Here is a 26,622-nt window from a genome sequence, read left to right on the forward strand (position 1 = left end):
TATATATGATTAGAAGTAAGTATCTAGACCTTGTTTTAGCAATGAATTGTTAATATGTGTTGTTTGTCAATATTTGCATATTTTCTTTTACAAAGGGGCAAAGAAGAAAACTCAAATAATATGGCTAAAAATTAGCATTTAGTAATGTTCCAAACCTTTTCCTTTTTTATTTTTATAATTAATTATACTTATATTTTTATCATGACTGTTATATGTAGCACTTAGACTTATATATCACTTTGCAATGCTTTATAGCCTTCTCTAAGCAGTATACAGAGTCAGCATATTCTCTCAACAATTTGGGTCCTCATTTTACCCATCTTGGAAGGATGGAAGGCTGAGTCAACCTTGACCCTGGTAAGATTTGAACTGCCAAATTGCAGGCAGCAGAAGTAGCCTACAGTACTGCACTCTAACCATTACGTCACAGTGGCTCGTTGGGGTTCATGTATCTATGCTTTTCTTTACATTAGTTTAGCTATTTTTTAATAAAATGAATGGTGCTGAGTATAAGATCACAATAATCCATATAACCACAGTTAATTCCGTAAACATTTATTCACACAATACATAAATTACAACTTAGAGGTGGGCATCCTGCAGCCATTTGCATTTCCCAATACCAAAAATTGACCTTGTCCTATTTATAGCATCCCTAAAAGCTCTCATGTGGCCTTTTAAGATCAGGAGATTAAAGTGAAGTCCAAACATTTTCCACACTTATTCAACAACAGATTAATATCATATACTAAAACTTAAGAGGTGCACCCTTAATTACCAGATGCCTAAATATGCTTGATTAGACAGACTTCTAGTTTGAAATATTTCAGATCTTTTCTTAGGTATTGTACAAGATTCTAAGCTTAATTGTCCATTGTCAGTTCAGCTAATCCTGACAATTTATAGTTAACCTAAATAGAAAACTAACAAAATAATTATAGACATTCATACTGTTGATGTGACATATTTTAATGATTGATTTTCCCTTCTTTGAAACCTTTCAAGAAATGTAGGGTTCCTATTTATCAAGTAAGATTTATCATGGATCAGGCTTAAAAACAAGCCTGCTTGTTGCATTTTGCCAGAATAAACACATTTTATATAGGGATGAAAATCATGACACAAAATCATAAAGCAATCATTTCAAAAAAATAAATCCTTAGGGGGAAGCATCAAAAGAAGGGGACAGAACTTCAAAAACCATTGGATGTAATTACTCAATTGAAAAGTAATCGTATACAACTTTGAGATATTTTCTACAGGTATATTTGCTACCTGATGTATTTTAACAAAAATGTATATATCACCATTCTGGTAGAGAAAAGAAACTATTACTGGAAATAGGGAAGGACTTGACAGGTCAAATATAATCAGCTTACTTTTGTGAGCTAGAGATCAACCAGAATTTTGGTGCATGAATGTCTCACTTTTTCTGGGCCAATGCCATACTTTTAAGTGGTGTATTGGGACCTACAGAACAATTATGTCCAATTTAATCAAATGTAGATTTATGTTATAATTACATTCAGTTGTTATATATTTCATTATTTTCCACTTCTATTGCATGAAAATTATGTTGTAATAACCATTAGAGGTCTCCAATAGTCTTGCTCAAGGCATTTGAGAGCTATTTCTGATCCCTGGGCCTCTGAATACGCACTTTCTTGTTCAACCATATCCATTTCCCTACTTTGATCTGAGTGATTTTTTAAAACAATGGCTTATTGATTAATCTGTGACTGGCTGAGTATATAACACTAAGCCATAAACTAAAACCCATTTTGGATGAGTCCACATAATTTGCTAATCCAAAACCAAATAAACCACTGATGTGATGATTCAGCAGTATAGAGTGGTTTGTTGTCTAACGTTGGAGACAGTTCTGATTAACTATTGCATTTTTGAGTTTTTATAGCCAAACAAGTGACATCTAATGCAACAGCCTTTTTCACCCTGGCTCCTTCCAGATGTACTGCATTGCTATTCCCAAAATGTTGAAATCTAACACATTAGAAAACCACAGATTTAATAAAGAATAATTCTTTTTTACTTCTGAAGTAATATTGAACTGATTGGGGCAAGAATACATTTCTTCTATTTAATTTCCTGCCAAAAAGTCATTGCACTACTGTAATTTTTGGCATAACTTTTGAGGATTTAGAGATCCACCCTTGACGTAATACACTGAAGCCTGATTTTTCCTTTCCTCTACCATAAAACTCTAACCATGCACATTTTGGGATTTGTATATTGCCTTTTTATTCTCCTTTCCTTATGCATCTGCTTTAAGATCTTTATTAGATGAAGAGATCTGAAAATCATATAATCTTGCCCATAATTGTACTTGGTTGGGCCGAATAAAAGTCTTGCCTGATTGTGGTTTCCATTTTCTTTCCTTGGCTTTGTTTGCGTTTCTCCTTCTCATCCCCCACCATTCCTCTCCCTGAACTTCCAGCCAGCCTGCCAAGGGATTTTGGATAGCACGGCTTGAAAATGGACCGATCCATTGTACACTGGATGGAAAAGCCATTTGAAAAAAGAGGAATGTGGGATGGGAAAGGCTGCAGATGGAAGAACATGTGTTTGCAGTTAACTGGGACTGCAGGCTAGAAAATAAATAGCATATTGCAGAGAAGAGCACAGCAGTAGCATCAATCCAGCAAGGATGCAAAAAGCAAAATCAGGATCTGTTCAGCTTTATAAAATGAAATGTGCTATGTAGACAACTGAATTTTCTAAACGTCTGAAATCTATTCCTTCTCTGAAAGTGATTTTAATGAATCAGGAACGCACTTTTTTGGGAAACATAAAAGTCAGCATTTCCTGGATTCTTATGTTTTTAAACATTAACGTTTGTTTAATTTGGGGTTTACTGTGCCTCTAAACCTACCAATTGAGGTTAATTAAAAAATTAAGGAAACCCTGGGTTAGCAAAATGAGTGGGTTAGTGCCAGGTTAGTACAATCTCCTATGAGTCAAAGGGAAGAAAGAACTGATTTTTGAACCTATCCACTGGTCGCCATTCAATAGCAATAACTACCAAAGACCTCAAAAATGCTTTTTCAAAAGGTAACTGGACTGCTTTTTCCTTGAGAAAGAATATGTTTCATTTCCAAGATGAAGCTTCTCAGAACTGACCAAGTTTCTTGGATGAGAAGCAAAACATCTTCTTCCTCAAGGAAAAAACAGTCTAGTTGCCTTTTGAGAAAGCACCTTTGAGACAACTATGACCTGGATGACTGAGAATCTACATAGATACTAGAGACACTAGGCACCTGGAATTTTGCAGCTGTGATAACTAAGCTAGAAAAAAGTCATTATATGTTTTTTGGGGAGTTTTGATCTAGGACAGTTTTTTCCATCCTGGTTTTCTGCAGAGGTATTAGATTACAGCTATCAGAATTCCAAACCAGCATGGCCAATAGAGTTATGTTCCACCCTATCTAGGGGTTCTTTTAAATGGGGGGTGCAGCCCCAATGGTAGGCCAGATCGTATCAACCATATGACCTCTTTTTTATTATATTTTTATTTTTTATCAATTTAAAGAGCAACATTTTCAAAATCCATATAAACAGTGTGTTGTCTGGTTAAAATTCTTTTGAGTAATATTCATCATAGTAATAATAATAGTATTCTCGAATAGTAATCTTATAATAGTGCTTTTCCCTCATAGTATTGATACATATTAGTACTAATCAAAATTAATTAAAATGAGTAAGTTACAGTGATCAACCCTAATATTAAAATTAATCTTTCTCTTGTGGTTTTCAAAATTCCAACTCCTGTTTCTCTCGTTTAACCATCGATAAAATAGATCCCATACCTCAAAATATTCAGTGTCTTCCTTTAATTTTAAATGTTAATTTATTCATTTCTGCACATTCTAAGATTTTTGTTATTATCTTTTCTTCTGAGGGAATCTCCTCGCCCTTCCATATGACCTCGTAACTGGATCAATCAATCAATCAATCAGAATAGAGCTGGAAGGGATTGTGGAGGTCTTCTAGTCCAATCCCTGCTAAAGCATCTCTGACAAATGGTTGTCCAATCTCTTCTTAAAAACATTGTACCTTTGTGATAATTTTTGAAGTATGTATATATCTGGTAGCCTATCCACGGAGGAAATTCAGCTGCAAGGAGAACTGTGAGGAAGTGGACTGACATCAGTACCAGAATTGGGGGATGGGTGTTTTCATTTTTTTTTCCTGACGTCCAATATTTGCTTTGACACTTATAATCTTTCCCAACCAGCAGACTTCAAAGAAGGGATAAATGTCTCTTATTGGAAATTTGAATTAATCTCTTGTGTAGGGATTTTGAGCTTAGCTGGTAGACTGGCCAAGTTGTCCACCCTTCATTTAAGTCCATCTAATTATTTCTGAATGACCGGAGAGTTATGTTAGGGGCTTCCTAGCAATTAGCCCATTATCCCACATTCTTGTTATTTATCTTCTGCTATGCAGCTGTCAGCATGCCACAGACAAGTTTTCCACGCCCCACTCTGCTTCCACCCCATTCCTTCAATTTCAGGCTTAATTTAAGTAACAGAAGTGTCAGAAATTGGTATTCCTTCCCTTCACTTGGGAGACCTAGAAATAGTAAATTTGCTAAAACTGCAAGAGCAAGAAATTTTTTTTGTCCTGTAATAGGCTAGGTTTCAAGATAAGTCTTCAGATAAGACTATGAAACTAAACAGGACAAAACTGGAAACAAATATTGGAGAATTAGTATTTTCCTGTGAAGGCAGAACTTTCGTTTCTATACGGATTGTGGTTATTACAGCCTGCAAATTGTTCCATGCTTAGCACCTGACTTTTCTTAAATCCTGGGATTACATATGGACTGTTTCTATGGCCTGGCCTGCAACTGCTATCTTGTCTATCATGATGACAACTCCCAAGATATGAATACTGCACAATTGGTATGTGAACTCCCCTGAAGCCCATCCAGAAAAGTGAGTGACATAAAACCATGAAATGGTTGCCTCAGTCTTGGTTTAGCAGCTTTGTTGTTTGAAAATCATGGCTTATGCTCTAGTGTACAGTGCAAACTCGGCCATTATAACTTATCATTCATATAATATGTACGTGGTCTTAAGGAAAAGCACAAATATTTTAAAGAGCTATATTCAATGTATTTATCCAGAAAGATGTATGTACAGATGAAAAAATTATTTAAAGAAACCACGGTTAAAAGGTTAAGAAATTGAAAATGGGTTTGGGTAATTCTTTGCTGTTGTGGTAATAGGAATAGCCAAAGGGTATAGCCATATTTTAAATACTATAAATACATAAAAAGATGCACAATGCTTTTCTAGTGATTTGCGATAGCAAATCTGGCCATTAAAAAAAGGAATATTTATAAACATTGAATTGACGCTTCTTCCTTTTAAAAACGGACCCCAAACCAACAAATAGTATAAGTCAGCATTGTACAGAGTTGAAGATACTGGATTAGGTGCAAAGATTGATCCTCACCTAGTCACTTTCTCAACCCAACCCACCATATAGAGTTGTATTTGTAGGGAGAGATGGAGAAGGGATGAATATAGGATGATCTTGAACTCCTAAATTCAAAGTGGGATATGAATCTAATAAATTGTCCAATATTATTTGCTAACTTTTTTGATTTCTCAAATATTGTAATTGGCTACTTGCATCAGAGATAGTAAGAGAACGAATTTGCTGTAGTGGTTAAGACATCAGGCTGGAAACGGGGAGCCTGGAAGTTCTAGTCCCACTTTAGGCAGGAAGCTAGCTTAGGCCTTTCACTCTCTCTCAGCCCTGGGAAGGAGGCAACAGCATTTCTGAAAAACCTTAAGAAAACTGTAGAGATTAATCCACCTATTTGTCAGGGGTCAAAAGCTGACTCAAAGGCACAAACAGACAAGTCTAGCAAGTATTAATATGCTTAAAATATCATCAAAACAGTGTAGAAAGGTATAATGTACATAATTAATTTTAGTAGGCTATAGTGCTATTATATGGATTATTTTCATAATAGTTGCTAAAGGATATTGAAACTGATTCAAAATCAATTTATGGCACAAAGAGTTCATTAAGAGTTTTATCACATTCAGACCTCAAATCCCCCTCCTGCAATTTTTATAATTCTCAAAAGAACCTGCTATGATTAATATTTTAGTATGTTTTTAAACAAAGTTTAATTTTTGCACAGGTTATAATATTATAGTAAATTTATGAAGACATAACTGAATTTAACTGAACAATTTGGAACTTGCTGTCATAATTTTTGCAAAATATATTCAACAGTAATGGTTTCTATGATGATTACATTTTTAATCCTATAACATTCTGCTTTCTTTAGCCTTGAATTGAATGAATGTATATTTATGCTTAAAAAGAACTGAGGAAGGGTGGGAACCCAGATTGTTTCTGTACATAATGTATATTATGTAAACCCAACCAGTTATTATTTATTCAACTAATTATGGTGAAACAAACCCCTAAAATTCAACCAACATGGTGTAAAATCCAGTCATTGTTCATGCATTGTGCACCTAGCAGGTGGGTATTCAACTTTCCTTTGATCCTTTTTGTTTAGTTCCCCAAAATAAGCACAGAAGCACCATTCTGTGTTGATATATTGGAAACCAGTCCCAAGAAATTATTTAGGAATGTTAACAATATACCACTCAGATGTAAATTTTTATCCTGTTAGCTGAATTTTGTAATCTTCCCTTTGGCTAAAACAAAATTTGATCATAAGCCACATGCATCCTTCAAAATAAATAAATATCTGATACATCCTGCATGTTAACTCGAAAAGTATTTGGGATTTTAAAAAGGCTCACAGTGCCAAAAGATCAGCCAACTAAGGAGTGATGGGTTTAAGAATAAGATCATGGTCAGCAGAATGGGAGAGGTGTGCTGTCATATTTCCATGTGGTTGGCAAGGCTAGGCCAGCAAAGTGATAGAGGAGGAACACACTTCAGCTACCTGCTATGCGCTTCCAACTGATAAACACAACTGCACTGAATGGTACAATTTATTCCAGCTCCAATTCTAGTTGAAAATGTCTCTCTTCCTTTCACAGCTACCGGAAAGGAAAAGTAGTCCCTTTATCAACAGTCATCTGACCCATGTAACTCTCCATCCCATTACAGCAAACCACATCAATTCAAAAACATCAACAGAGCAAGCACAAGAGAGGCAATTCAGGTAATCCTCAACTTATGATCAGTAGCTTAGCAACTGTTGAAAGTTACAATGGACCCCACCCCAAAGGTTCTGATGGATGGTAGCTCCTCACTAGTGGTCATGTGACTGCATTTTGGGCACTTGGCAACTAGCCCTCATTTACAGCTGTTGCACATGACTGCAATTTTTGACAATTATGCTGAAAACCAGCATTTACTTCCGGTCTCTGGCAAAAATACCCCCATAGTTAACAATGGGTTTCCTTAATGACTGTAGCATTTGCTTAAAAACTGTGATGTTTGCTTTATGATGGCCACAAAAAAAGGTTGTGAAATCGGGTTGGTTACATGATCTGTTTTACGATTGTCACAATTTACAATCATAATTGGCAAGCTTTATTAGTTATATGGTAAGTCGAGAACCACCTGTAATGTGTAGGGGCTCTGGCACAATTTTTCTGTCCTGGTACATGTGGACTACACAAATGGTAAGGAATGCTGATGAAGGGAAGTAGGGAATGGACCTCTGGCACAACATCAGTACATTGCAACATTAAATTCTCTTCAAGCATAGGAAAACAGAAGCACATTGTTCATTCTTACGTTACTTATACAGAATCCCAGTAGGCTGCGGATCCATAAACTGCCCCACACAATTAGCAAGTGTGCAGAGGACATCCAGACTTCAAAATGTAACCACTGTATGAATCTCCTTTCTTTCCTCATCACTCCTTCTACCATATTTAATAAAATCAAACATTCTTCTAATATTTATTTTCCACTTCCTCACTGTGGGGCTACAGAATCTAGATAAAGAACTTCTGAGTGGGAAAATGATGGTGACATTGCTATTTCATTTCCTTCTTAACTGGAGTTTTTCCTTCCAGGAACAAAGAACGAGTGTTAGGAAAACTAAGAATAGTTACAATGGAAGATCAAATATCATTTGAGGCTCCTTGAAATGCTATGAATAAAGTGCTGGGGGTGTGTGTGTGAGGGAGCGATTTGTATGGGAGTCCCAGCTGATAACTTCTGTGTCTTGAAGGTCCATGGTTCTGCCACTACGTCTTCTGTTGGCCAAAGATGCAGGAACATTTTTGTCTTGCAAGAATGGTGCCTGGTGCATGGAAAGGAAACTTTTGCTCTGCACACACTGGGGGTCCACTGCAACTCCTAAGGTGGAAGGTACATGGGTGTGTCATTGCTGTAACCAGTCATATGATGAAGTTGAGGTGTGAATCCAACTTTGCATTCAGAAAGAATCCTACATTCTTCTCTCTTCTGCCCATATATTTATGTAACCTTCATGTTTGAAGATGAAGGCTATATTTTAATTACAGTTGTAAACAAACCAGAAATAAGGTAATCAGTCTCACAGGTGAGCAGAGCAAAGCAACCATGGTTTGTTTCTCTACTTTTTTAGCAACTCTTGTCTTTATAATCTGGTAGAGGTTTTTTTTTTTATGGAGCTCAAAAACATAGCAGGAAGAAAACAGTGGCTACGTACTAAGCAAGTATCTCTAAGTAATTGCATAGAAGCAGAGTTTCATTCAGTAAGCCTACAAGAATGATGGTTTTAACTGCTTTCTTGCTCAGTTGGGTTACTGGATCTGGGCTTTAAAGCAACATTTGCTGCCATTTGGTGGTCATCATGCATTTACAGCTAAGATCTGGTAGCTTAATGTTGAACCAAAACCTAACAAGTTATATAGTTTACCAAAATGCCTAATATGTATAGTCTAGCTCTCTGATGGTGAACCTATGGCATGCATGCCACAGGTGGCACGCAGAGCCATTTCTGCAGGCATGAGAGTCCCAGCCAAACTTACCTGAACTGCTCATGTGTGCAACTCCCAGCTGATTTTCGGCCTGTTTGGGGGAAGCCTCCGCAGCCTTGGGAAACTGAAAAATGGGCCTTCCAGAAATTGTGGAAGTGTCAAAACAAGCCTGTTTTCAGCCTCCAGAGGCTCCAGAGGCTTCCCCGGAGGACGAAAACAGCCTCCCCTCTGGAGGCTGAAAACGGGTACTTCCGGTATTTCCGGAAGGCCCACTTTTTGGCCTCCCGAGGCTACAGAGGCTTCCCTCGAGCCTCTGGGAGGGTGAAAATAGCCTCAAATGGGCCAAAAATCAGGTGGGAGGCGCACACATGCACTGTGCAGGTAAGGGGATGGGGCAGGAGTGTTGCACGTGCATACTCAGGGGAGAGCAGCGCATTGCATTGTGGGTGTCAGCACACATGTGCCCGTGCTTTTGGCAAACCACAACAAAAAGGTTTGCCATCACTGGTCTAGCTACTGTCTACAGATATTTCTTCCCCTTGTTCTCCACAGGTAACTTTATATAGGATCTATTTTTTTGTATGTTTTATTGATTATATAGGATCTATTCCCCTTCCATGTGGCTTATATCTAGGAGAGCTGACTCTCACCGTGGAACTCTTCAATTCCTTCTCCTGCAAGCTCCTGAATCCTTAAAACTCTACGACAAATCCTGATTTATATGATATATGGAGCCACAGTTTAACTAATTGCACTGCAGCCTAGTGTGTTGTCCAAACGTAGATTCTGTGGTTAGTTGATGGTACTGTTTATGTTTTGCAAACCCAGAAAAAATATAGTTTATTCAATTAAACCATTTTTAGGCTTTGCATAAATCCTATTAAAATTTGGCTTATTGCATCCAGAATTTGCTAAATGGCTGGTGGTGTCTGTTAAACCGAGGTGTTATTATATATCATGCCTTCTTTTACAAGCCATATATCATATAATATATCGTGTTATTATATATCATGCCTTCTTTTACAAGCCCAAGCATTGTAACATTTCCTCCAAGGACAATTAATATTGCTTCTTCTTTCAATTGTCCTTTTTTTTCTAGTTCATAATAACATGTTTAAATCCGAACTGCAGCCTTTCAGATGGCCTGATCTCTCAGGAGCCTCCAATCAATATGGTTAATGATGCTGGCCACTAAAATGAAAGAAGCTAGAGGGGAGATAGAAGTCCAGAGGGTTTCTAAGTCCAGAGAGTTTCTAAGCTTCGTTTAAAATGGGACCCCTAAGTTGGAATCTCATATCTACAAAGTGTCATATTGGAAAATGGGAGGCATATAGTATTTCAACAGTGGGAATTTGGTAATCCCACCAGGATCCCAAAGTATCCCTCAGAGTAACAGATATTCCAGAGAAATTGCTTATATATTTGTTAATTGTTATGTTTTTTCATTTTTATAAATAACTCAAGTCAGCGAACATACATAATACTCTTTCTTCCTCCCATTTTCCCCACAACAACAACCTTGTGAGGTAGGTTGGGCTGAGAGAGAATGACTGGCTCAGGAAGTCACCCTTTCATACCTAAGGCAGGACCAGAATTTACAACCTCCTAGTTTCTAGGCCAATATCTTAACTGCTAGATCAAATTGACTTTATATTTATATTTTTATATTTGAAGATCCAACTACCCCCCCCTTTTTTTTGCATCTTAGCATTTACATTTAGTTATATTGCATTGCATTTGCTACATATTCTTGCTCATTCCTGCATTTTGGAGTTGTTTGTTTTAAGCTATGTCCAGCTCCCATATTGTTTTTAATTTCTCTGAATAATGTGATACCATCAGCAGATACAGTTTCTCCGCCAGTGCATCCAAAATTTGCATCTGTTGAACCGTTGTTTGCCAGAAGTTGTTAAAGATTTAGCAGTCCTGCCACGAAGTATATATTTGCCTTTCTAAACTGTGTATTTCTCAGTTTAAATGGCTCTGAACAACTCACACATTAGTCAGATATTTCATCCTACCAAAATTACTCCTCATCCAGGCTCCAAACAGAATAGCCGTTTCTTCCATTTTCTATTCCTTATAGCCTCTAGGACAACATTAAACTCCCCTCCTACCACTGAGATCCAGCACTAAAATTTAATTTTATTTTGGCTCCAACTGCTTTTTCCAAAGAAAAAAGAAAGAAAAAAGAATCTGGAAAATAAGAAGAGGGGAGAGAAGGCAGTTCCCAGCTGGAGCTGGCAAGGGCCGGGTTGGGCTGCAAAGGCGAATCAGGATTAGTTCTAGGGGAAATGGCTCCTTTCTGCCTCTGAAATTTGGCTGCACTGCCTGCAGTTTTCCATCCAACTAAGAAAAAATGAGAAAGAAAAGTTTTTTAAAAACTGGTCAAAATTGCCAGATGGCGGCTCTCTCTTTGTTTCTCACAGCAGGGTGGAGGCAAAGCAAATTCTAGGAACTGACTTACCAGCTTTCCAAGATCTACCCAAATTTTCTTCGATGGTTCAGAATAAGAATTTGGCACCCCTAACTGTCCATGACACTTAGAATCTCAGTTCCAAATCATTCAAAGCTGGTTAAAGTTTAATGACTTCAGTTTTCCTTTGGTTTCAGATCGCCTGAATCATTATTAATTTCTTCCCTGTTCATTAGGGAGAAACAAAGGTTCCCAAATTGGCTTACAAATATGGATTGTGGGATATTCCCTGTCTTTTGATGCATAACCAAGAGGTCGTATATTATACAAAGCAGAGGAATGGGGAGAGAAGAGGTGGAGAAAGCAAATTCAGGCACTGTTTCTTACATGTAGAAAAAATAATTTTGGCAGCTTTCCCCATCAGTGTATGATCAGCACTTAGTAACTTTATCCAGATCAAATTGAAATAATTTACACAACCAAATCCTGCTTATACAAATGCAACAACACACCAATCCCTTCAAATGCACCCCAGCATACTGCTTTCTTTTAGAAGGGGCCTTTCTTATCCAATCAACCTGTTGGAATTTTACTAAAAAGCAAGTCCAAGCTTCCATGTAACTATGGATGGCAGGGAGGTCAAAAAGGTCAAGATGGTAGCCACCAACATATCATTGAAAACACCCTCCCCCCATTTTTTACATGCAGAAATTTCTGCACATATTCCCTTCAATGATCATACTGGCTCTTTTGTCTTTTAAAAAACCCACAAAAAATCCATTTGTTGTTTTTTTTAACTAGCAATGCTAAGAATTGTCCACTGAGAAGCATCCCAAATCACCCCCAAATCTAAACCACATTGACCCATCCAAGGATTAGTTTTAATAAACTTCACAATCATTTGATGACCTTTTTGTTAATAGCAGAGGCCTTGATCAATTTTCTAACTGAAGCATCGCTTTACTCTAGTCACTCCCAGAATTCCCCAGCCGGCATAGTGGCTAAGGAATTGTGGGAATTGAAGTCCACACATCTTCAAGCTGTTAAGGTTGAGAAATACTCTCCAACTGCTATCTACGGTTCAGAAACTCCCAGCCATTATAGCTGCCACATGCAACCATCTCCCTCCCCCCCCCCCAAATATCTGCCCCACAAATTATAGTCTTGCTTTCTAAATCTTCAGGCTGCATTGTCTCTTTAGTTTTTCCTTCCTGTCATTGGGTTGTGGTCAGAATAAAATGGGGGTTAGAGAGAACCACAGAAGCCACCCAGACTTCTTTGGAGGAAAGGTAATAAAAATTTGATAGAGGAAATGAAACAAAAACAATGTTACAATAATTTAAGCTGAATCTGAAATTCTATCCAGCATCAGGTATTTATAGGTACATATATCCGCTTATTTTTATTTTTTTTATCTCTCTCAAAAAATGTTCAGATGTCACCAAAAAGCTTTTTTCTTCTAGATTTGCCACCTGGATATTTAACACTGTGGTTCATTCTACAGGATTGGGGACAATATTTGGGGATCCAGGACAAATAGTACCTCTTCCTTGACATAAAGTAATTAAGTCTCTCCATTTGCACTCCATTTTATAGTAAAATCTACCCTATAAATGTTTTCCCCATTTACTTTGCATAACAATCATAGGGATGGAAGTGGACACGAACTCCCCCTGGCCTGGAAAAATCCTTCAGATGTACCGGATTACAATTCCCATAATCTCTGGCCTTCTGGAAACAATAGGGGCTACAATCCAACCTATGAGGAGCATAGCAGTTTGAAGAAGGTTGAACACCCCGGCCATTCTCCGAGTGCATCCTAAGCTTCCATTTTATGGGCCAACCCCTTTCTTCCGCCCCCACTGCTACAAATGCCCATTGAGCAATTTTGCTTCTGGCTGGAAAACCTACCTTCTGGTGGAGCCCCCATCCTGCCTGTACCCGTCCTCCGCACACTCCGTTCCAGAGTAACAGATGGTGGTGGCTCAGCACCAGTGGGATGGTGGAGGGAAGAGAAAGCTGGGGCAAGTGCCAGGGAGGACTTAGCTGTGCCGTTCTTCCCAGCCACCCTCACCCTTCTCCCTTTCCCCCTCCCTCCCTCTCCCTCTCTCTCTCTCTCTCTGTCTTTCCTTGCCTCTCAGTTCTCCATCCGTGCCTGCCACCCTCACTAATTCATAGCACCTCCTTCTAGTTCAGTATCATCCTCCCCCTTTATCTCTCCCCCTTCCTCACTTATTCCTCACAGCTTTCCCTTTTACTATTTCTCTTTCTCTTTTAATATTTACTTTCTTAAATCAGCTGTTGGGTCCCCAAATACAGTTTTTCTTCTTTTTGGGTCCTTACAAGTTTTGTGATGAATGTACCTTCTGTACTGACCCTCACCTTAACCTTTTCCCCTTTCAAACAGAGATATATCTTCCCACCTAACCCTATTTTATCCTGAAAATTTATCTTTCTGCTCATTTACAAGATTAATTTTTTCATTCATTCATTCAATGAGAGTTACCCGATAGCTAACATTTTCCATTTAAAGGTCTTCTTAAAACTCTAAGAGCAGGGAATAATGAAATATTAAAAGCAAGCATCAAAACTATAAAAATTATGGCAATAAAAACTATGGTAAAATACCTCTTTGAGTAAAGATCATCTCAGCGGTATATTTAATTAGAAATAATCACAACAGAAGTAATCTCCACTAAGTCAAGGAAATATACTTGTCAAGAAGAATGATTTTTTAGAAATTCTAGTATGTTACCAATTTGCAGATCTGTTGCATCAATCATTTATCAATCAATTATTTATCTGATCAATCATCCACTTATCATTAAAATGATGCACCGTTATTTTATTGTACAGATACAACAATCGTATGCTGATTATATTTTAACATTTATTCCCCAAATAAATATGTATGTATTCCAATGCATGCAGATAAATCCACTAAATTATCTAGGGTAGATCATCTACTCCAGTTTAAAATATCACGAAATTAGAATTAACTGGCCAGTGGCCAGTCATTATTGATTTAATTGATATTTTAATCCTAGCCTTTCCCCCCATTCTTACAGTGTCCAGTACAGATTCTGCTGTTGCCAAATTGCAAAAAGCAACAATTCCTTTTACAGTATAAAGTACATTATGTCCCACAGATAAATAGTTGTGGTCTGGATAATTTCATGATGGTAATTTTTTTAAGTTAACTGTTCCTAATTTTTACAATACTATGAAGCAAGTTGTATGATCATTTCCACTTTCCTAATAGGAGATCTGATGCAGTGGTCCATTTCATGGACAATGAAACGAAGATTTGAACCCTGCACGCTCTTCCCTGCCACATTAACTTGCTTCTACTGTCTCTCTCTTCACACAAGCACACTCATCCCGCAATGTTTGCTCTTCTCATATTTCTCTTTGTTTTTTCTTCCTCTCCATCCCAACTCTCGTCTTTCTTCCCATGACTGGGGTGGCCCTCTGGAGCCTAATTTCTTCCCTGATTGTCCAAGGTATACTTATTCTCTCTCATAACTGCTGCACACATTCACAAGTAAGTTCAAGTTACTTGAACTTACCTTTCCCGTCTTCCTTGTTCGATTCTGCTTTCTCTTTCATGCTGTTGCAATTTCCAGTCTTCCAGTATTTTCCAAACTTGGAAAAAGGGGCTGTTGCTGGTAGGAGATGAATTTAGGCCTGGAAAATTCCTCCTTGCTGGGGAATGTCAAACTTCAGGAGTTTTTTTTTTTTGTGTGTGTGTGGGGGGGGGAGAAGACTAGTTAACCCTTTGTTACCGAGCCACTGATGCTACTTAGCTCTGAGTATTACACAGTCCTGTAACTGGGATATGTTAAGGAGAAGCTGTTACCTTTCCTACTCATGTGTCCCAGAGAGGCATAGCATTGATCTTTACGTGCTGTCCCAGCAGATTCTTGGTTCCCTCCACGCCCCGACAGCTGCCCCAGCTGTACCCCTGGATCTTTTCCAAAACCTGGGAGAGAACAGCTTTTCTATTCCAGGAAAATGACGGGGCATCCATAAGGGAGCATATTCTGATCTTTTCCCCCCTCTAAAGTCTCTAAGACATCAGACTAGACAAATTTCTTACTATGTGACCGATTTTTTTTCCAGGAACACTAGAAACAAAAACCAGCACACTCACATGCAATATATAGGGAAGGGGGGACAGAGCCCAAAGTATAAAGCTCCACCCTAAAGCTACAAATAACTACAATGGAAAGCATACAACCGGAGTAAACTGATCTGTGCAGGACCAGGAATATGCTGGGGTTGTCAGTAAAATTGGCTGATCTATTTTGTTTTGGCATATCAAATTCTAATTTCACTGTCTGAAGCATGTGCATGGAACATATGTTCCATATGTATGTGTGCAAGTTTACTGCAAGAATTAAAGGAACATAAGGACATTGGGATATATATCAGGAGTAGTTGGCAAGTAGTACGTAATAATGGGAAAAAAAGAAAGCGCCATTTTAAAGTCTTTGGGTTTTTCAATTCTTACTACAAGAAGTCCTTGACTTATGTATCACAACCGGGACCAGAATTTCTGTGGATAAGCAAGGTGGTTGTTAAGTGAGTTCACCTGATTTTAACAACCTTGTTTGCTAGGGTTAAGAAAACTGTCGCAGTTGTTAAATAAATTACATGGTTGATAATCAAAGCAGGCTTCTCCCATTGACTTCGTCAGAAATTGTCTGGGAAGGTTGCAAAATGGCGATCGGATGACTCCATGACCCTGCAACCAATTTATGTACGTTGCCAAGTGCTCATGTGACTTGCTGCAATGGCCTTAAATGCAAGGACTGGCAGTCACTTGTGCCATTATAACTTTGAACAGTCGCTCAATGAATGGTTGTAAGTTGAGGTCTTTCTGTACAGAAACTCTTATTCGCAGGCCTGCCGTTAACAAATACCAATAATTTCCCCCCTCCATGATATAAGTACTAAGCACTTACTCTTTTAAAACCAATGAAAGCTCAGATTCCAAACTCCAGATTAAGATAATCCATTCTCGGCTGGCAAAATGGTCATTATGGTAGAAACTTAGTTTCCCTTTGCATTCTTATCAAGAACTTCTGAGGGCAAAGCAGCAATTTCTACAATAGCTGTTACAACCCACTCCTGAAAATCGAAATTGATGTATTAGGATGTCCAGCAGAAAATCAAAACTTAGGTTTGGTTTGTGCTGTTTCTTCTCCCTCTACACAGCTAGAAAGGTCCTTACATTTGCTTTCACAGCATAGCCTAGCTCCAAGGTCAGGAATTCACCAGCCATCTATTTTGGGGGCGTATCTGATTTCAGTCCCTTGTGTTGCCATTTTGAGGGCACGAACTGCCCAGTGTATGTGCTTGTTTAAAGACCACAGAGAAAAATGACTGTCTCTCCTTTGGCCATATGGAAGAAGTACATGCTAAGAATTTTCAGAAAATCAGCAGCAAGACAAGCCAAAGATTTTTCAAAAATGTCAAAGAGAAGGGTTTGTGAAAGACAGAATATATTTCTTTTGGTTTTAGCAAGGTGTTTTTTGTTTTTAAACAGGGGTTGCCTATTATGGCTGTAAATCATGATGGCTGTAAAACAAGACATCTTATGACCGAATCTTATGACATTTTTAAAAAGTGATTGTTAAACAAATATAGCGGAGTTTAGGGTCATTAAGCAAACCTGTTTGCTGTGAGGCTTTTTTTTGCCAAAAACTGTTAAGTAAATGCTGGATTTAAGTAAAATAATCGTAAATTGAAGTCATGTGTCTGCAGGATGCTGCAAATGTCCATAAATGTGGGATGGTTACCTAGCACCCAAAATGAAGTCACATGACCACAGGAGGTGGTGGTGTAGCCTTTATAATTTTTAAAACCTGGTTGTAAATATCTTTAGCACTAATGGGCACTAAGCAACTGGTCATAAGTTGGACTACATATATAATTCTCATATTGCAAGACATTCTATATCTTTGTAGATCTAATAAGATCTACAAAGTTGTAGATCAAGGGTCTTCAAACTTGGCAAGTTTAAGACTTGTGGAATTCAACTCCCAGAATTCCTGAGCTAACATGACTGGAGGAGGAATTCTGGGAGTTAAAATCCACAAGTCTTAAAGCTGTCAAATTTGAAGACCCCTGCTGTAGATCTTGGTTTTTCTCCCCAGATGCAAGGGTAATTTTTATCTCACTAGCTTTCGTTAATTGTGTATTGCTTTTGTACCAAGTACTGTGGCTGAAGTTCCAGATGCAAGTCACTTTCAAGGAGCTGTTGGCCAAATATAAATTTTTTCTGGCTTTAAAATAACATTCAATCAGCACCACTGAACGCCAATAATTCCTACTGCAGTGCTTAATGTCACTTATTTTGACTTTGTCTGAAAACATCCCTCAGGATTTTGACTTACAACAATTCTGTTGTAGAGTTTTCTATTGCTTAAAACTGTATAGTTAGCATCTGATTAATTCATATTGACATTTTGTAGCCCTAGTGATTTTGCCAGCTATTTGAGCATGTTAATACATCTCATTTTGTCTATATTTTTTTCTGTTTTCTATCACAAAAGATTATTCATCCCAAGAGAGCCAAAGATTTAGGTTTCCCTAAATTAGTTTTTTTTAAAAAATTATTTTATTTTAGGTGGGATTTCCGGTCTGCAGTGCTCTGGGGCAGGCAGGAATCCGCGACTGTGCGCTGTTTCTGCCTGCGCTTGCTGCCGGAGTGCCCTGAGCCACCCGGCTTCAGGGTTAGCCACCTCCGTAGAAGGTGGCGAAGACAGGGGGGATCTGGCAGGGTCGAGAGATATCGCACCTCTCTTCTCTAACCAGCTAAACCCCCTTTTCCGAAGGCAGCTGAGCGGCGGTCAGAAATGGCCGCCACATAGAAGCGCTCAGCCAGAAAAAGAAAGTGCAGGAGGAGTCAACAAGAAGTGAAAGTCTTTTTGCTGACCGGGACAAAGTAACAGCGAAAGTACCCTGAAATTTAAAAATCTGTGAAAGATACATTGTTTCCAAAGATTTACAAGCGGCGAATGGAAGTTAAAAGGGAAAAAAACCACTTTTTTTTCACTCTCCTTCCTAACGTGACAGCGAATAGAAAAGCAAGAGAAATTGGAAAAACCTGCATTGGCACTAAGGAGGTAATCGAATGCTAAAGGGATAAGGATTTCTGAATATTTAAAAAAATCTTTTTTGCTGTAAGTGGGAAGGGAGAGGAAAAGAATTGGAGTAGGATTTGGAAGTAAGGAGGAGACTGCCTAGAATCTTAAAGAATTATTAAATATTAACAAGATTTCTAAAAGATACATTTTAACTGGAACTTTGTAACTAAACAGTAACCCCAGAAAGAGAAAGTGAAGGAAGAAGAAAGTGTTAAAAGAAACAGCCTATTTGGATTGTTTGGTGACTTTGGGACTTTTGAGAATTATTTTTGATTAAAAACACTTGGGTGGTTGTTTTGGAAAAACCCTTTCTTTCTACAATGGCATCACTTGTGGATGAATTGAACATTCAATACCAAAAATATAAAGAAGAACAACAAGAAGGGAAAGACTCTCTTGGCACTCTTTTTAATTATATACTTATAATTTTTTTCTTTTTATAAAATATAATGTGTAATTTTAGAATGTACTAAACAGAATTCCCAATGGAAGTTATGTATTATATTAAGTATTATAAATTTAGGGGAAAAAGGTGTCACACTCCAATCAGTGTACAGGAGTTATCTAAAGAGAAAAGAGAAATAGATAGCTGGAAACAGAACAGACAAAGAATAATAAGTATTATGATCTGAACTGAGATGAGACAAATAAAATAAAACTAAGAAAGTTAAAAGAGGTGAGAAGCTATATAGAAAATGGAAAATGGTAATAAGATATGGAATGGTATATAAAATGAATATGAATTTGAATTTGTACAAAGAGATGTAACCCGGGATCAAGCAGCTTTCAGAAAAGATGTTTTATGTTTTTATGTTCTATGTTTTGTTTGTTTGTATATTGTCTTTGAAAATTAATAAAATTTGTTTTTTTAAAAAAAAACTAAATTAGTTTTGTTTCCAAATATGTGAGTGATTTATGGAACATAACCTTTTTAATGCTAACTGTAAATTAGTATTATAGACATTACAACTAATACTTTATCTTTCTCTCTGATAGAATGAAGCATTTTATTAACAATAAAATGATTGCAAGGAAAGACAATTTAATTATAATTTAATTATAACATTTTACCTCTGTGGCTAATCATATTCACCTGGGAAACAAAGTATTCTTGGTGCTTTCTGGAAAGCGGTAGTTAAAGGTTCCTCTAAGAATAATATTTTCTGTGTGAATCTTCAAGTCAGTTTTGATTCCAGTGACTCATTATTTTTTGGTGATCCCATTTTCAGAAGTGGTTTGCATTGCTTTTGCCCTAGGGCTGAGAGAGATACTGACCCAATCATTCACTTGGCTTTTGTGCCTATGACAGGATTAGAACTATTTTCTAACCATGACACCAGACGTTCCCCAAACTTGGCAACTTTAAGACTTGTGGACTTCAAATCCCAAAATTCTCCAGCCAGCTATGCTTGTGGGCTATGCTGGCTTGTGCTGTGCTGGCTAGAGAATTCCGAGAGTTGAAGTCCACAAGTTGCCAAGTTTGGAGACCTCTGCACTACACAAAAAAATGGCTCTCTTAAATCTTAGTTGTAATATGCATTTCCTCCACAAATCTGAAGAATTCATATTTAAAACAATGTAGGCAAGTAGCCTTAAAATTTGCATTGCAAGCCAATAATTTGTCCCCAGTTTCATCCTACACCCTGGAAAAGAGGACAGGGGTTAATAAATGGAAAGATGCCATCAAATCATTAAACCTAAATCCCAATAAACACACATAATCACAGTCATAAAACCAACATTAGACCTTAGAGGATATAGTCCATTCCAACAGAACTACATTTTCCCTTTTGTTTTTAGAAGAAAGCAATCAGAAGTATGTTTTTAACTTAAAATTTCTAAAGGTTGCTGCTTATTTGGTTACAATTTTCTCTTTTGCTCATGCACTTTTCCAGTTTACATCGCCAAAAGCAGTTTTGAATCAACCGTGGCAATTTAAAAATGTGTGGACCCAAGTCAGCATGACCGACAAGGGAAATATGGGAGTTGAAGTCCACACATCTTAAAAGTTGAGACACGCTGTGCAAGACGACTATCAACTAACCTAGGCTTTATCAATTAAGCCTTGCCCTGACAAAGAGGCAAACGGATGCCAAAGAAACTCAACAAAACACAAGCGAGCTCACATCCCATTTCCTCTTTGCCTTTATTATGAACTTTATTATTATTACTTAATAAAAGTTTCAACTTGCTTTTTCTTTACCTCCTTTCGCGCACGCGCACATCTAGACAGGCTGAAGGGCGGAGACTTTACCTCCGCACGCGCATTTATTGGTAGCGCATGCGTAAAATTGTGGTCTTGCGAGAATGAGGTTCTTCGAAAAAGCGAGGCGGGGCTAAAAGGATAAAAAGGCCACGTGCGCCGGCGTTCCCTTCTGTTTCAAATGGCGGCCAGCTGCAGGTGGGTGCTTGCGGCAGGAATGGCGGGTGGTGGCGGGTGATTGGGGGCGTGTTTAAGAATTATTTGGATCATTATTATTTTTTTGCTGCTGTGATACTTTTAAGCAATGATTTTTTTTTAACAAGGAGAAGGCAAAAGCCGGACTTTTTGATTGTTTTAAAAAGTCGGGGAGGGGACAAATGGACTCCTAAGCAAAGGAGGATTGGAATAAGAAATAGGACTAAGATATGGGCGGGAAGATATGTCCCTTATAGAAAAAGGCCTTGAAGGATCTATGGAATGGGAATTCAATCAATCAGAATAGAGCTGGAAGGGATCTTGGAGAGGTCTTCTAGCCCAACGCCCTGCTCAAGCAGAAGTCAATGTATATGTATATACCAATTGAGACAACTGACTGCCCACAGTCCCTTCTTAAAAAACCTCCAGTGATGAAGCACCTACAACTTCTGGAAGCAAATGGTTACTTGTTCTCACTGTTAGAAAGTTTCTCCTTAGTTCCAGATTTCTTCTCTCCTTGATTAGTTTCCATCCATGGCTTCTTGTCCTGCCTCTGGTGCTCTGGGAAATAGGTTGACCCCCCCTCCTCTTTATGGCAGCCTCTCAAATACTGGAATGCTGCTATCATGTCCCCCTTAATCCTTTTCTCTAGACGAGTCAAACCCTCCAACTTTTATTCATTTGTTTTAGTCTCTAGGCCTTTAATCATCTTAGCTGCTCTTTGCGATTTTCCAAAGTCAACATTTTAAACTAAATGCCATATTCCAGTTGTAGTCTTACCTATACTTTATATAAAGCGGTGCTTAATACTTAATGTGATTTTTGATTCAGTGCCTCTGCTTATACAAACAAGGGATTATATTAGCCTTTTTGGCTGCTGATGTAGACGTCTGGCTTAAGTTTAAGTGATCATCCATTCAGACTCCAAGGTTCCTTTCACAGTTAACTGTTTTGAGCCAGGTTTTGCCTCATCTGCACTTGCACCTTTGAATTAATTGAATTAAGCATCTTTTTCTTTTCCTTTGGTAGGTGGGGTAGAAGTATTACTATATATAGATGTGAAAAACATGGCAACAGGATTCTTCCAATGATGTTAGCACTGGGCACAGACAACTATGATGATAAAAGTGCCCCCCCTTGCCTTTGACATCTTGGGGGACTGAGGAACAGAATCCTGGCCTGCCTGTTAAAATTTATGGTTCAGGAAGAAGCTCTTGGGAATGTTTGATTGCTAGTGATGACTGCCATGTTAGGCAAACACTGGTACAGGTAGTCCTCGACTTAACAATTTTAGTTTGGTGACTGTTCAAAGTTAAAACAGCACTGAAAAAGTGACTTGTGAGTGTTTTTCATGCTTACGACAGTTCCAGCATTCCCATGATCAGAATTCAGACATGTGGCAACTGGCTCTCATTTATGAATGTGGCAATGTTCCCATGGTCATATGATCCTCTCTTGCAACTTTCTGACAAGCAAAGTCAATGGGGAATCCAAATTCGTTTAACTGTGATACTAAACCTAACTGCAATGGTAAAATGAGGTAAAAGTCACTTAAATGTTTCACTGAACAACTGAAATGTTGGGCTCAATTTGGGTCATAAGTTGAGGGCTACTTGTATATTACAACAGCTAAGCTAATTAAAGAATAGTTTCTCCTACTTTGTCATGACTGGCTGAGAAATTCTAGAGTTGAGATTTGCACACCTTGAAAGTTACCAAGTTTGAGAAACACTGCTCTAATTGCACACAAAAAACAAGCATACATACCCATTTAATGAATAGACCTTCTAGGTATCATTAAAAAGGCCAAGCAACACAGGAAAAAAATGCTGCCTTGTCCCCCAAATAATTTAATTGTGGGTATCCATGAAAGCCAGCTTGGTCTAGGTGTTAAGGCACCAGAAAGCAGGAGACTGAGTTCAAGTCTTAGCCATGAAAGCCAGCTGGGTGAATTTGCGCCAGTCACTCTTAGTCTAACCCCACTGCAAGAGGTTGTGTGGAAAATTGGAATATTGCTTTTGTTGGGTTATTTGTAAAATAAAAAATGGGATACAAATAAAAATCTTGAGTGGTAAGTGCAATGAGGCCAGCAAGTTAGAAGGGAGTTTGTTTTCATTTTTTGTTTCACCTTAATATAACTTTGTGAAAGTGACCTATTTATCCCACCCAAACATATGTCTAGATTTTGTAGATGTGATTATACCAGATCCTGGAAACTGGAAGTTACTAGCAAACCACATGCAGATCCAGATAGATGTTTTTGCAAATGGAAGACGTGAGGCTATTCTACATATGGAATGGTTGAAGGTAGGACCAGCAAGACTTGTGTTTGTGTTATGCTGTTGTTGCACAAAAAGAACTGATGAAAGTTTAAAAGCCTTTGATCCCCCTTTTTTTTAAAACAGCTTTCTGATCTGAAGTCAAACCCATCCCTACTAATAAAACACAATGTTTCCTTAAAAGAAAATAAAATGCTGACAGGCAACCCTGGAATCAACATTTAAGGCATAGCCGTTTTAATACTTATGCCCATGTTCTTACACTTCTGCTTAACCAGGAAGATCTTTACTAATAAGGAAGATAACAGAATATTTCCTCTAACCATAAAAGCTTCCTGCTTCCTCATAGTCATAAAAGCATTTCACTCACACCAAAGGCTAAAAATTTGTATATAAACCTTACTGATGTGCCAATGTGTGTGGTCCAGCCACCTCCAGAAACAATGTCTTTTTATGTACATTAAGCATATTCACCAATACATTCCTTGTGTGTCTAATCACACTTGACCAGTAAATAATTCATTTAATTTTTTTTTCCTAAGGTATGCTTCATTTTAAATGTCTGCTTTGTCGTAGTTTCTAGACACCAAATAAACAGACTTTCTTTCCAAAATGCAGCCTGCCTCAGACTTAATTCTCTGCCTGAGTTCTTCTCCTGGCTTGGAATAAGATATAAACCGGATTTAACCTCCACCAGAACCTTACAAAGAGAAGAATTGACAGAGCAGAGAAAGAAGGTGATCTACACTTTGCCTCCTGGAATAGACTGGCCTTCTTTTCCTATTATGCCTTCTCCAAATGTCTTCTGCCTTGAGAGACTGAGGATCTCATAGTGGAAGGTGAGGATATAATATTATAATGCAGAAGGGAAGGGCTTCATGTTAGAGCCATCTTCTGATATTTTTCCCCCCATGCCCTGTTTTCTTTCTTCTGCCTCTTTTCCCTCACCATAGATGAGGATGCTTTTATACAGGTAGCCCTCAACGTTTACAACCTTTCATTTAGTGACTGTTCAGTGTTACAATGGCACTGGAAAAAGTGACTTACGACCATTTTTCATACTACTCTTGCAGCATCCCTGACGGTTGCAGTGCCTGGGATCATGCGATCACCTTTTGAGTCCTTCTGACAAGCAAAATGAGGGAGCTGGGTTGACTTGACAGCTGTGTGACTGACTTAACAACTGCAGTGATTCACTTAACTGGCAAGAAGGCAAGACTCACTTAACAATTGTCTTGCTTAGCAATGGAGTTTTTGCTCTGCTGTGAACGTAAATCGAGGACTACCTGTAATCACTTCTGGAAAGCTTTAGGTGCTGAATATTTTAGCCATTGATTTTGTTTAATGGACAAAACAATGTCAATTACTCTTGGAAGACATGGAAATGGAAATGAAGCACAACATTGAATTGTTGCTTTAAAACTGCTTCTACTACACTAGGAGCATGGTATTTTTGAAAATGGAATTTAAGCAAAGCACATTTTAAAGATTTTATTAAGAAGCTTTATACAGCCACCCCGCTCTGGGGGAAGTTTACAAGGATAAATCCCCAGTACAAAAAACAATGCCCACTCCACCCCCAGTGACCACATTTAGACCAGCCACTTGATGAGTTCTATGTCACTCAGGTCCCCAATCTCATTGGCAGAACCTTGGGAAAGAGTGCCAAAGTGGGGGCCAATCTTATCTCTGAAGGGATGATGTTCCACAGAGAGGGAGCCACTCCAGAGAAGGCCCCAGTAGATTTCTAATTTGGATATCTTTATTTTTCATAGGTAAAAGTGAAATGTTACACAGTTGCTGGTAGGTGTAATGTGAGCCAGGCTCTTCTGGAATGTACGAATGTAGCCTACTAGGACCCTTAAGAGGCTGTTGGTAAGTAATTATGTACTGTGCAGATGATTAGTAATTTTCACTGGTCTATCCGTTTGATGCCTATCAAAATGTATGGGAATTGAAGCACAACTAATCTCGGGATACTTGATTGGGGATGACTGTCCAAATTTAGGTGCTGCAGTGCTAATGTATTTTGTTTTACTTGTTTCATTCAGACTGAACCAAATTGGCGGGAGCGTCGAAGAAGTCTACGTGGAGGACCTTCTTCCCCAAGAAGAAATATAACTCGGAAATTTTCCTGGATCCATTGTTTGGGATGGGAGGGATTTGCCGTTGTTTATCCATTACACCCCTTATTCTGTTTTTCATGCAGAAAGAAGTGAGAGGCTTACTTATCAGATCCTAGCGGGTTTACTTTCTTACTCAATAAACACTTCATTGATGGATGAATAACTTTGCTGTGTCTGTTGAAGCTGCAACGGATAATACTGCTTAACTCTTGCAAAATGCTTGTGATTACTTTGGACTGCAGCAGCAGCAGCATTATATGCACACCCGTTTGAGTAAACTCTTAACTGATAATGCTGCTGCAAAGCGTGCCTTCTTAAAAGGGGTTGTTTTTTAAGCCCTCTCTTCAAGTGTTCTTTTCTGAGTCCTACCCCTGCTCTTAGTAGCAGGAAAAGGGAAGCCTTTGAAGAGCTGTGCGGCTTACTTAAAATACCATATGATGCAGTGGGATGTGAACCTCTTGCTATAGATGCTACTTAGATCTGGGTCAAGCAATCTAAGCGGCCAAGTTCGGTAGCTGGGAAAGGAACAGCAAAAATTACTCTGCAGAGTGGGGAATCTGACTTGCAGCAAAATGTAGCAGTTGCACTTTTGGAAGGTGATCTTGGCTCACTAAATGTATTATAGCATCCCAGTCAGAAAATCTCCAAGCAGTGTTCTTTTCAAGGACACTGCCTTTCCATACAACTGGGTGTCTGCAACCCTGTATTCATGCATTTGTGTCCCCTTGAGAGATCCCGGGCAAGACAATCTAGCCATCTAGGAGTTCATGGCACCTACAAGTATTAGTCACAAATGAAATACTAAAGTACATTTATTTTTTTTCCCATTTGTCTGCAAATCCTATTGATATTACACAAAAGGGGTTGGTAGGGTTGGTTATTCCTACTGGCAAGACCAAATGTATGAATGAAGTATCCACAATGATGTGCCCCTGTAATGGGAAAGTAGCATTTACAGTGATGTCAAAGTAGCTGTACTATATCAATATGACAGTGGGTAACCCTACCATTGAACTTCTCTGTTGCCCTTTGCTTTCTAAACTTGCCTTTTGTTAAGTAGACTCCAAGAATGTGATCTTTGAAATGGGTTTGAGGATTTCCTCCCCTAGGATGCCTCCTTTATTGATAGGAAACTATATATGACTCCTCTAGTAGATGGGTGAACTTGGCTTACCTTGCAGCATTGGGTGTAGTGCAGCACTTAACTGGATTTTACACAATAGCGTGACAATCCGTGTCCCATACGGTATGTTCTATGAACCTGGTAACCCAGTCAGTACTGGAAATAGGGCAGTTTTAACCCCAAAACT

General features: G+C 38.4%; 1 protein-coding gene, 1 long non-coding RNA gene and 1 other non-coding gene across 18 annotated transcripts in view; 2 read left to right on the top strand and 1 right to left on the bottom strand.

The window, feature by feature from the left end:
- The window catches only part of LOC113443706 (protein kinase C and casein kinase substrate in neurons protein 1-like), a 54,714-nt gene extending 33,929 nt beyond the window's left edge, over positions 1–20,785 (bottom strand). For 2 of the 9 annotated variants that reach the window (XM_087915811.1, XM_087915805.1), the window contains exon 1: positions 20,713–20,785. In XM_087915811.1, the coding sequence (XP_087771937.1) occupies positions 20,713–20,734 (22 nt within the window). In that variant the 5' untranslated portion in view covers positions 20,735–20,785. Of the gene's footprint in view, positions 1–13,266; positions 13,513–14,924; positions 15,596–16,322; positions 16,594–20,712 lie in introns of those variants that run through there. The other 7 variants (XM_087915812.1, XM_087915806.1, XM_087915809.1 and 4 more) reach the window with 6 other exon arrangements.
- On the top strand, positions 4,572–25,472 carry LOC113443709 (uncharacterized). 8 transcript variants are annotated; one of them, XR_015740000.1, is made up of 6 exons: positions 4,572–4,955; positions 7,059–7,183; positions 23,090–23,214; positions 23,805–24,025; positions 24,962–25,061; positions 25,238–25,472. It is a non-coding gene; the product is annotated as an uncharacterized LOC113443709 (long non-coding RNA). The 8 variants fall into 8 exon arrangements; XR_015740001.1 differs by having other exon boundaries at positions 4,572–4,922; XR_015739997.1 differs by lacking the exons at positions 4,572–4,955; positions 7,059–7,183 and adding exons at positions 20,893–20,910; positions 21,937–22,447.
- Positions 21,987–22,077, top strand: LOC113443759 (small nucleolar RNA SNORD88). Its single transcript, XR_003375140.1, has one exon. It is a non-coding gene; the product is annotated as a small nucleolar RNA SNORD88 (small nucleolar RNA).
- Positions 25,473–26,622: the final 1,150 nt, after the last annotated feature.

Source organism: Pseudonaja textilis, chromosome Z, assembly GCF_049901715.1.
Source record: "Pseudonaja textilis isolate UNSWEBS1 chromosome Z, rPseTex1.2, whole genome shotgun sequence".
Taxonomy (NCBI): Eukaryota; Metazoa; Chordata; class Lepidosauria; order Squamata; family Elapidae; genus Pseudonaja; species Pseudonaja textilis.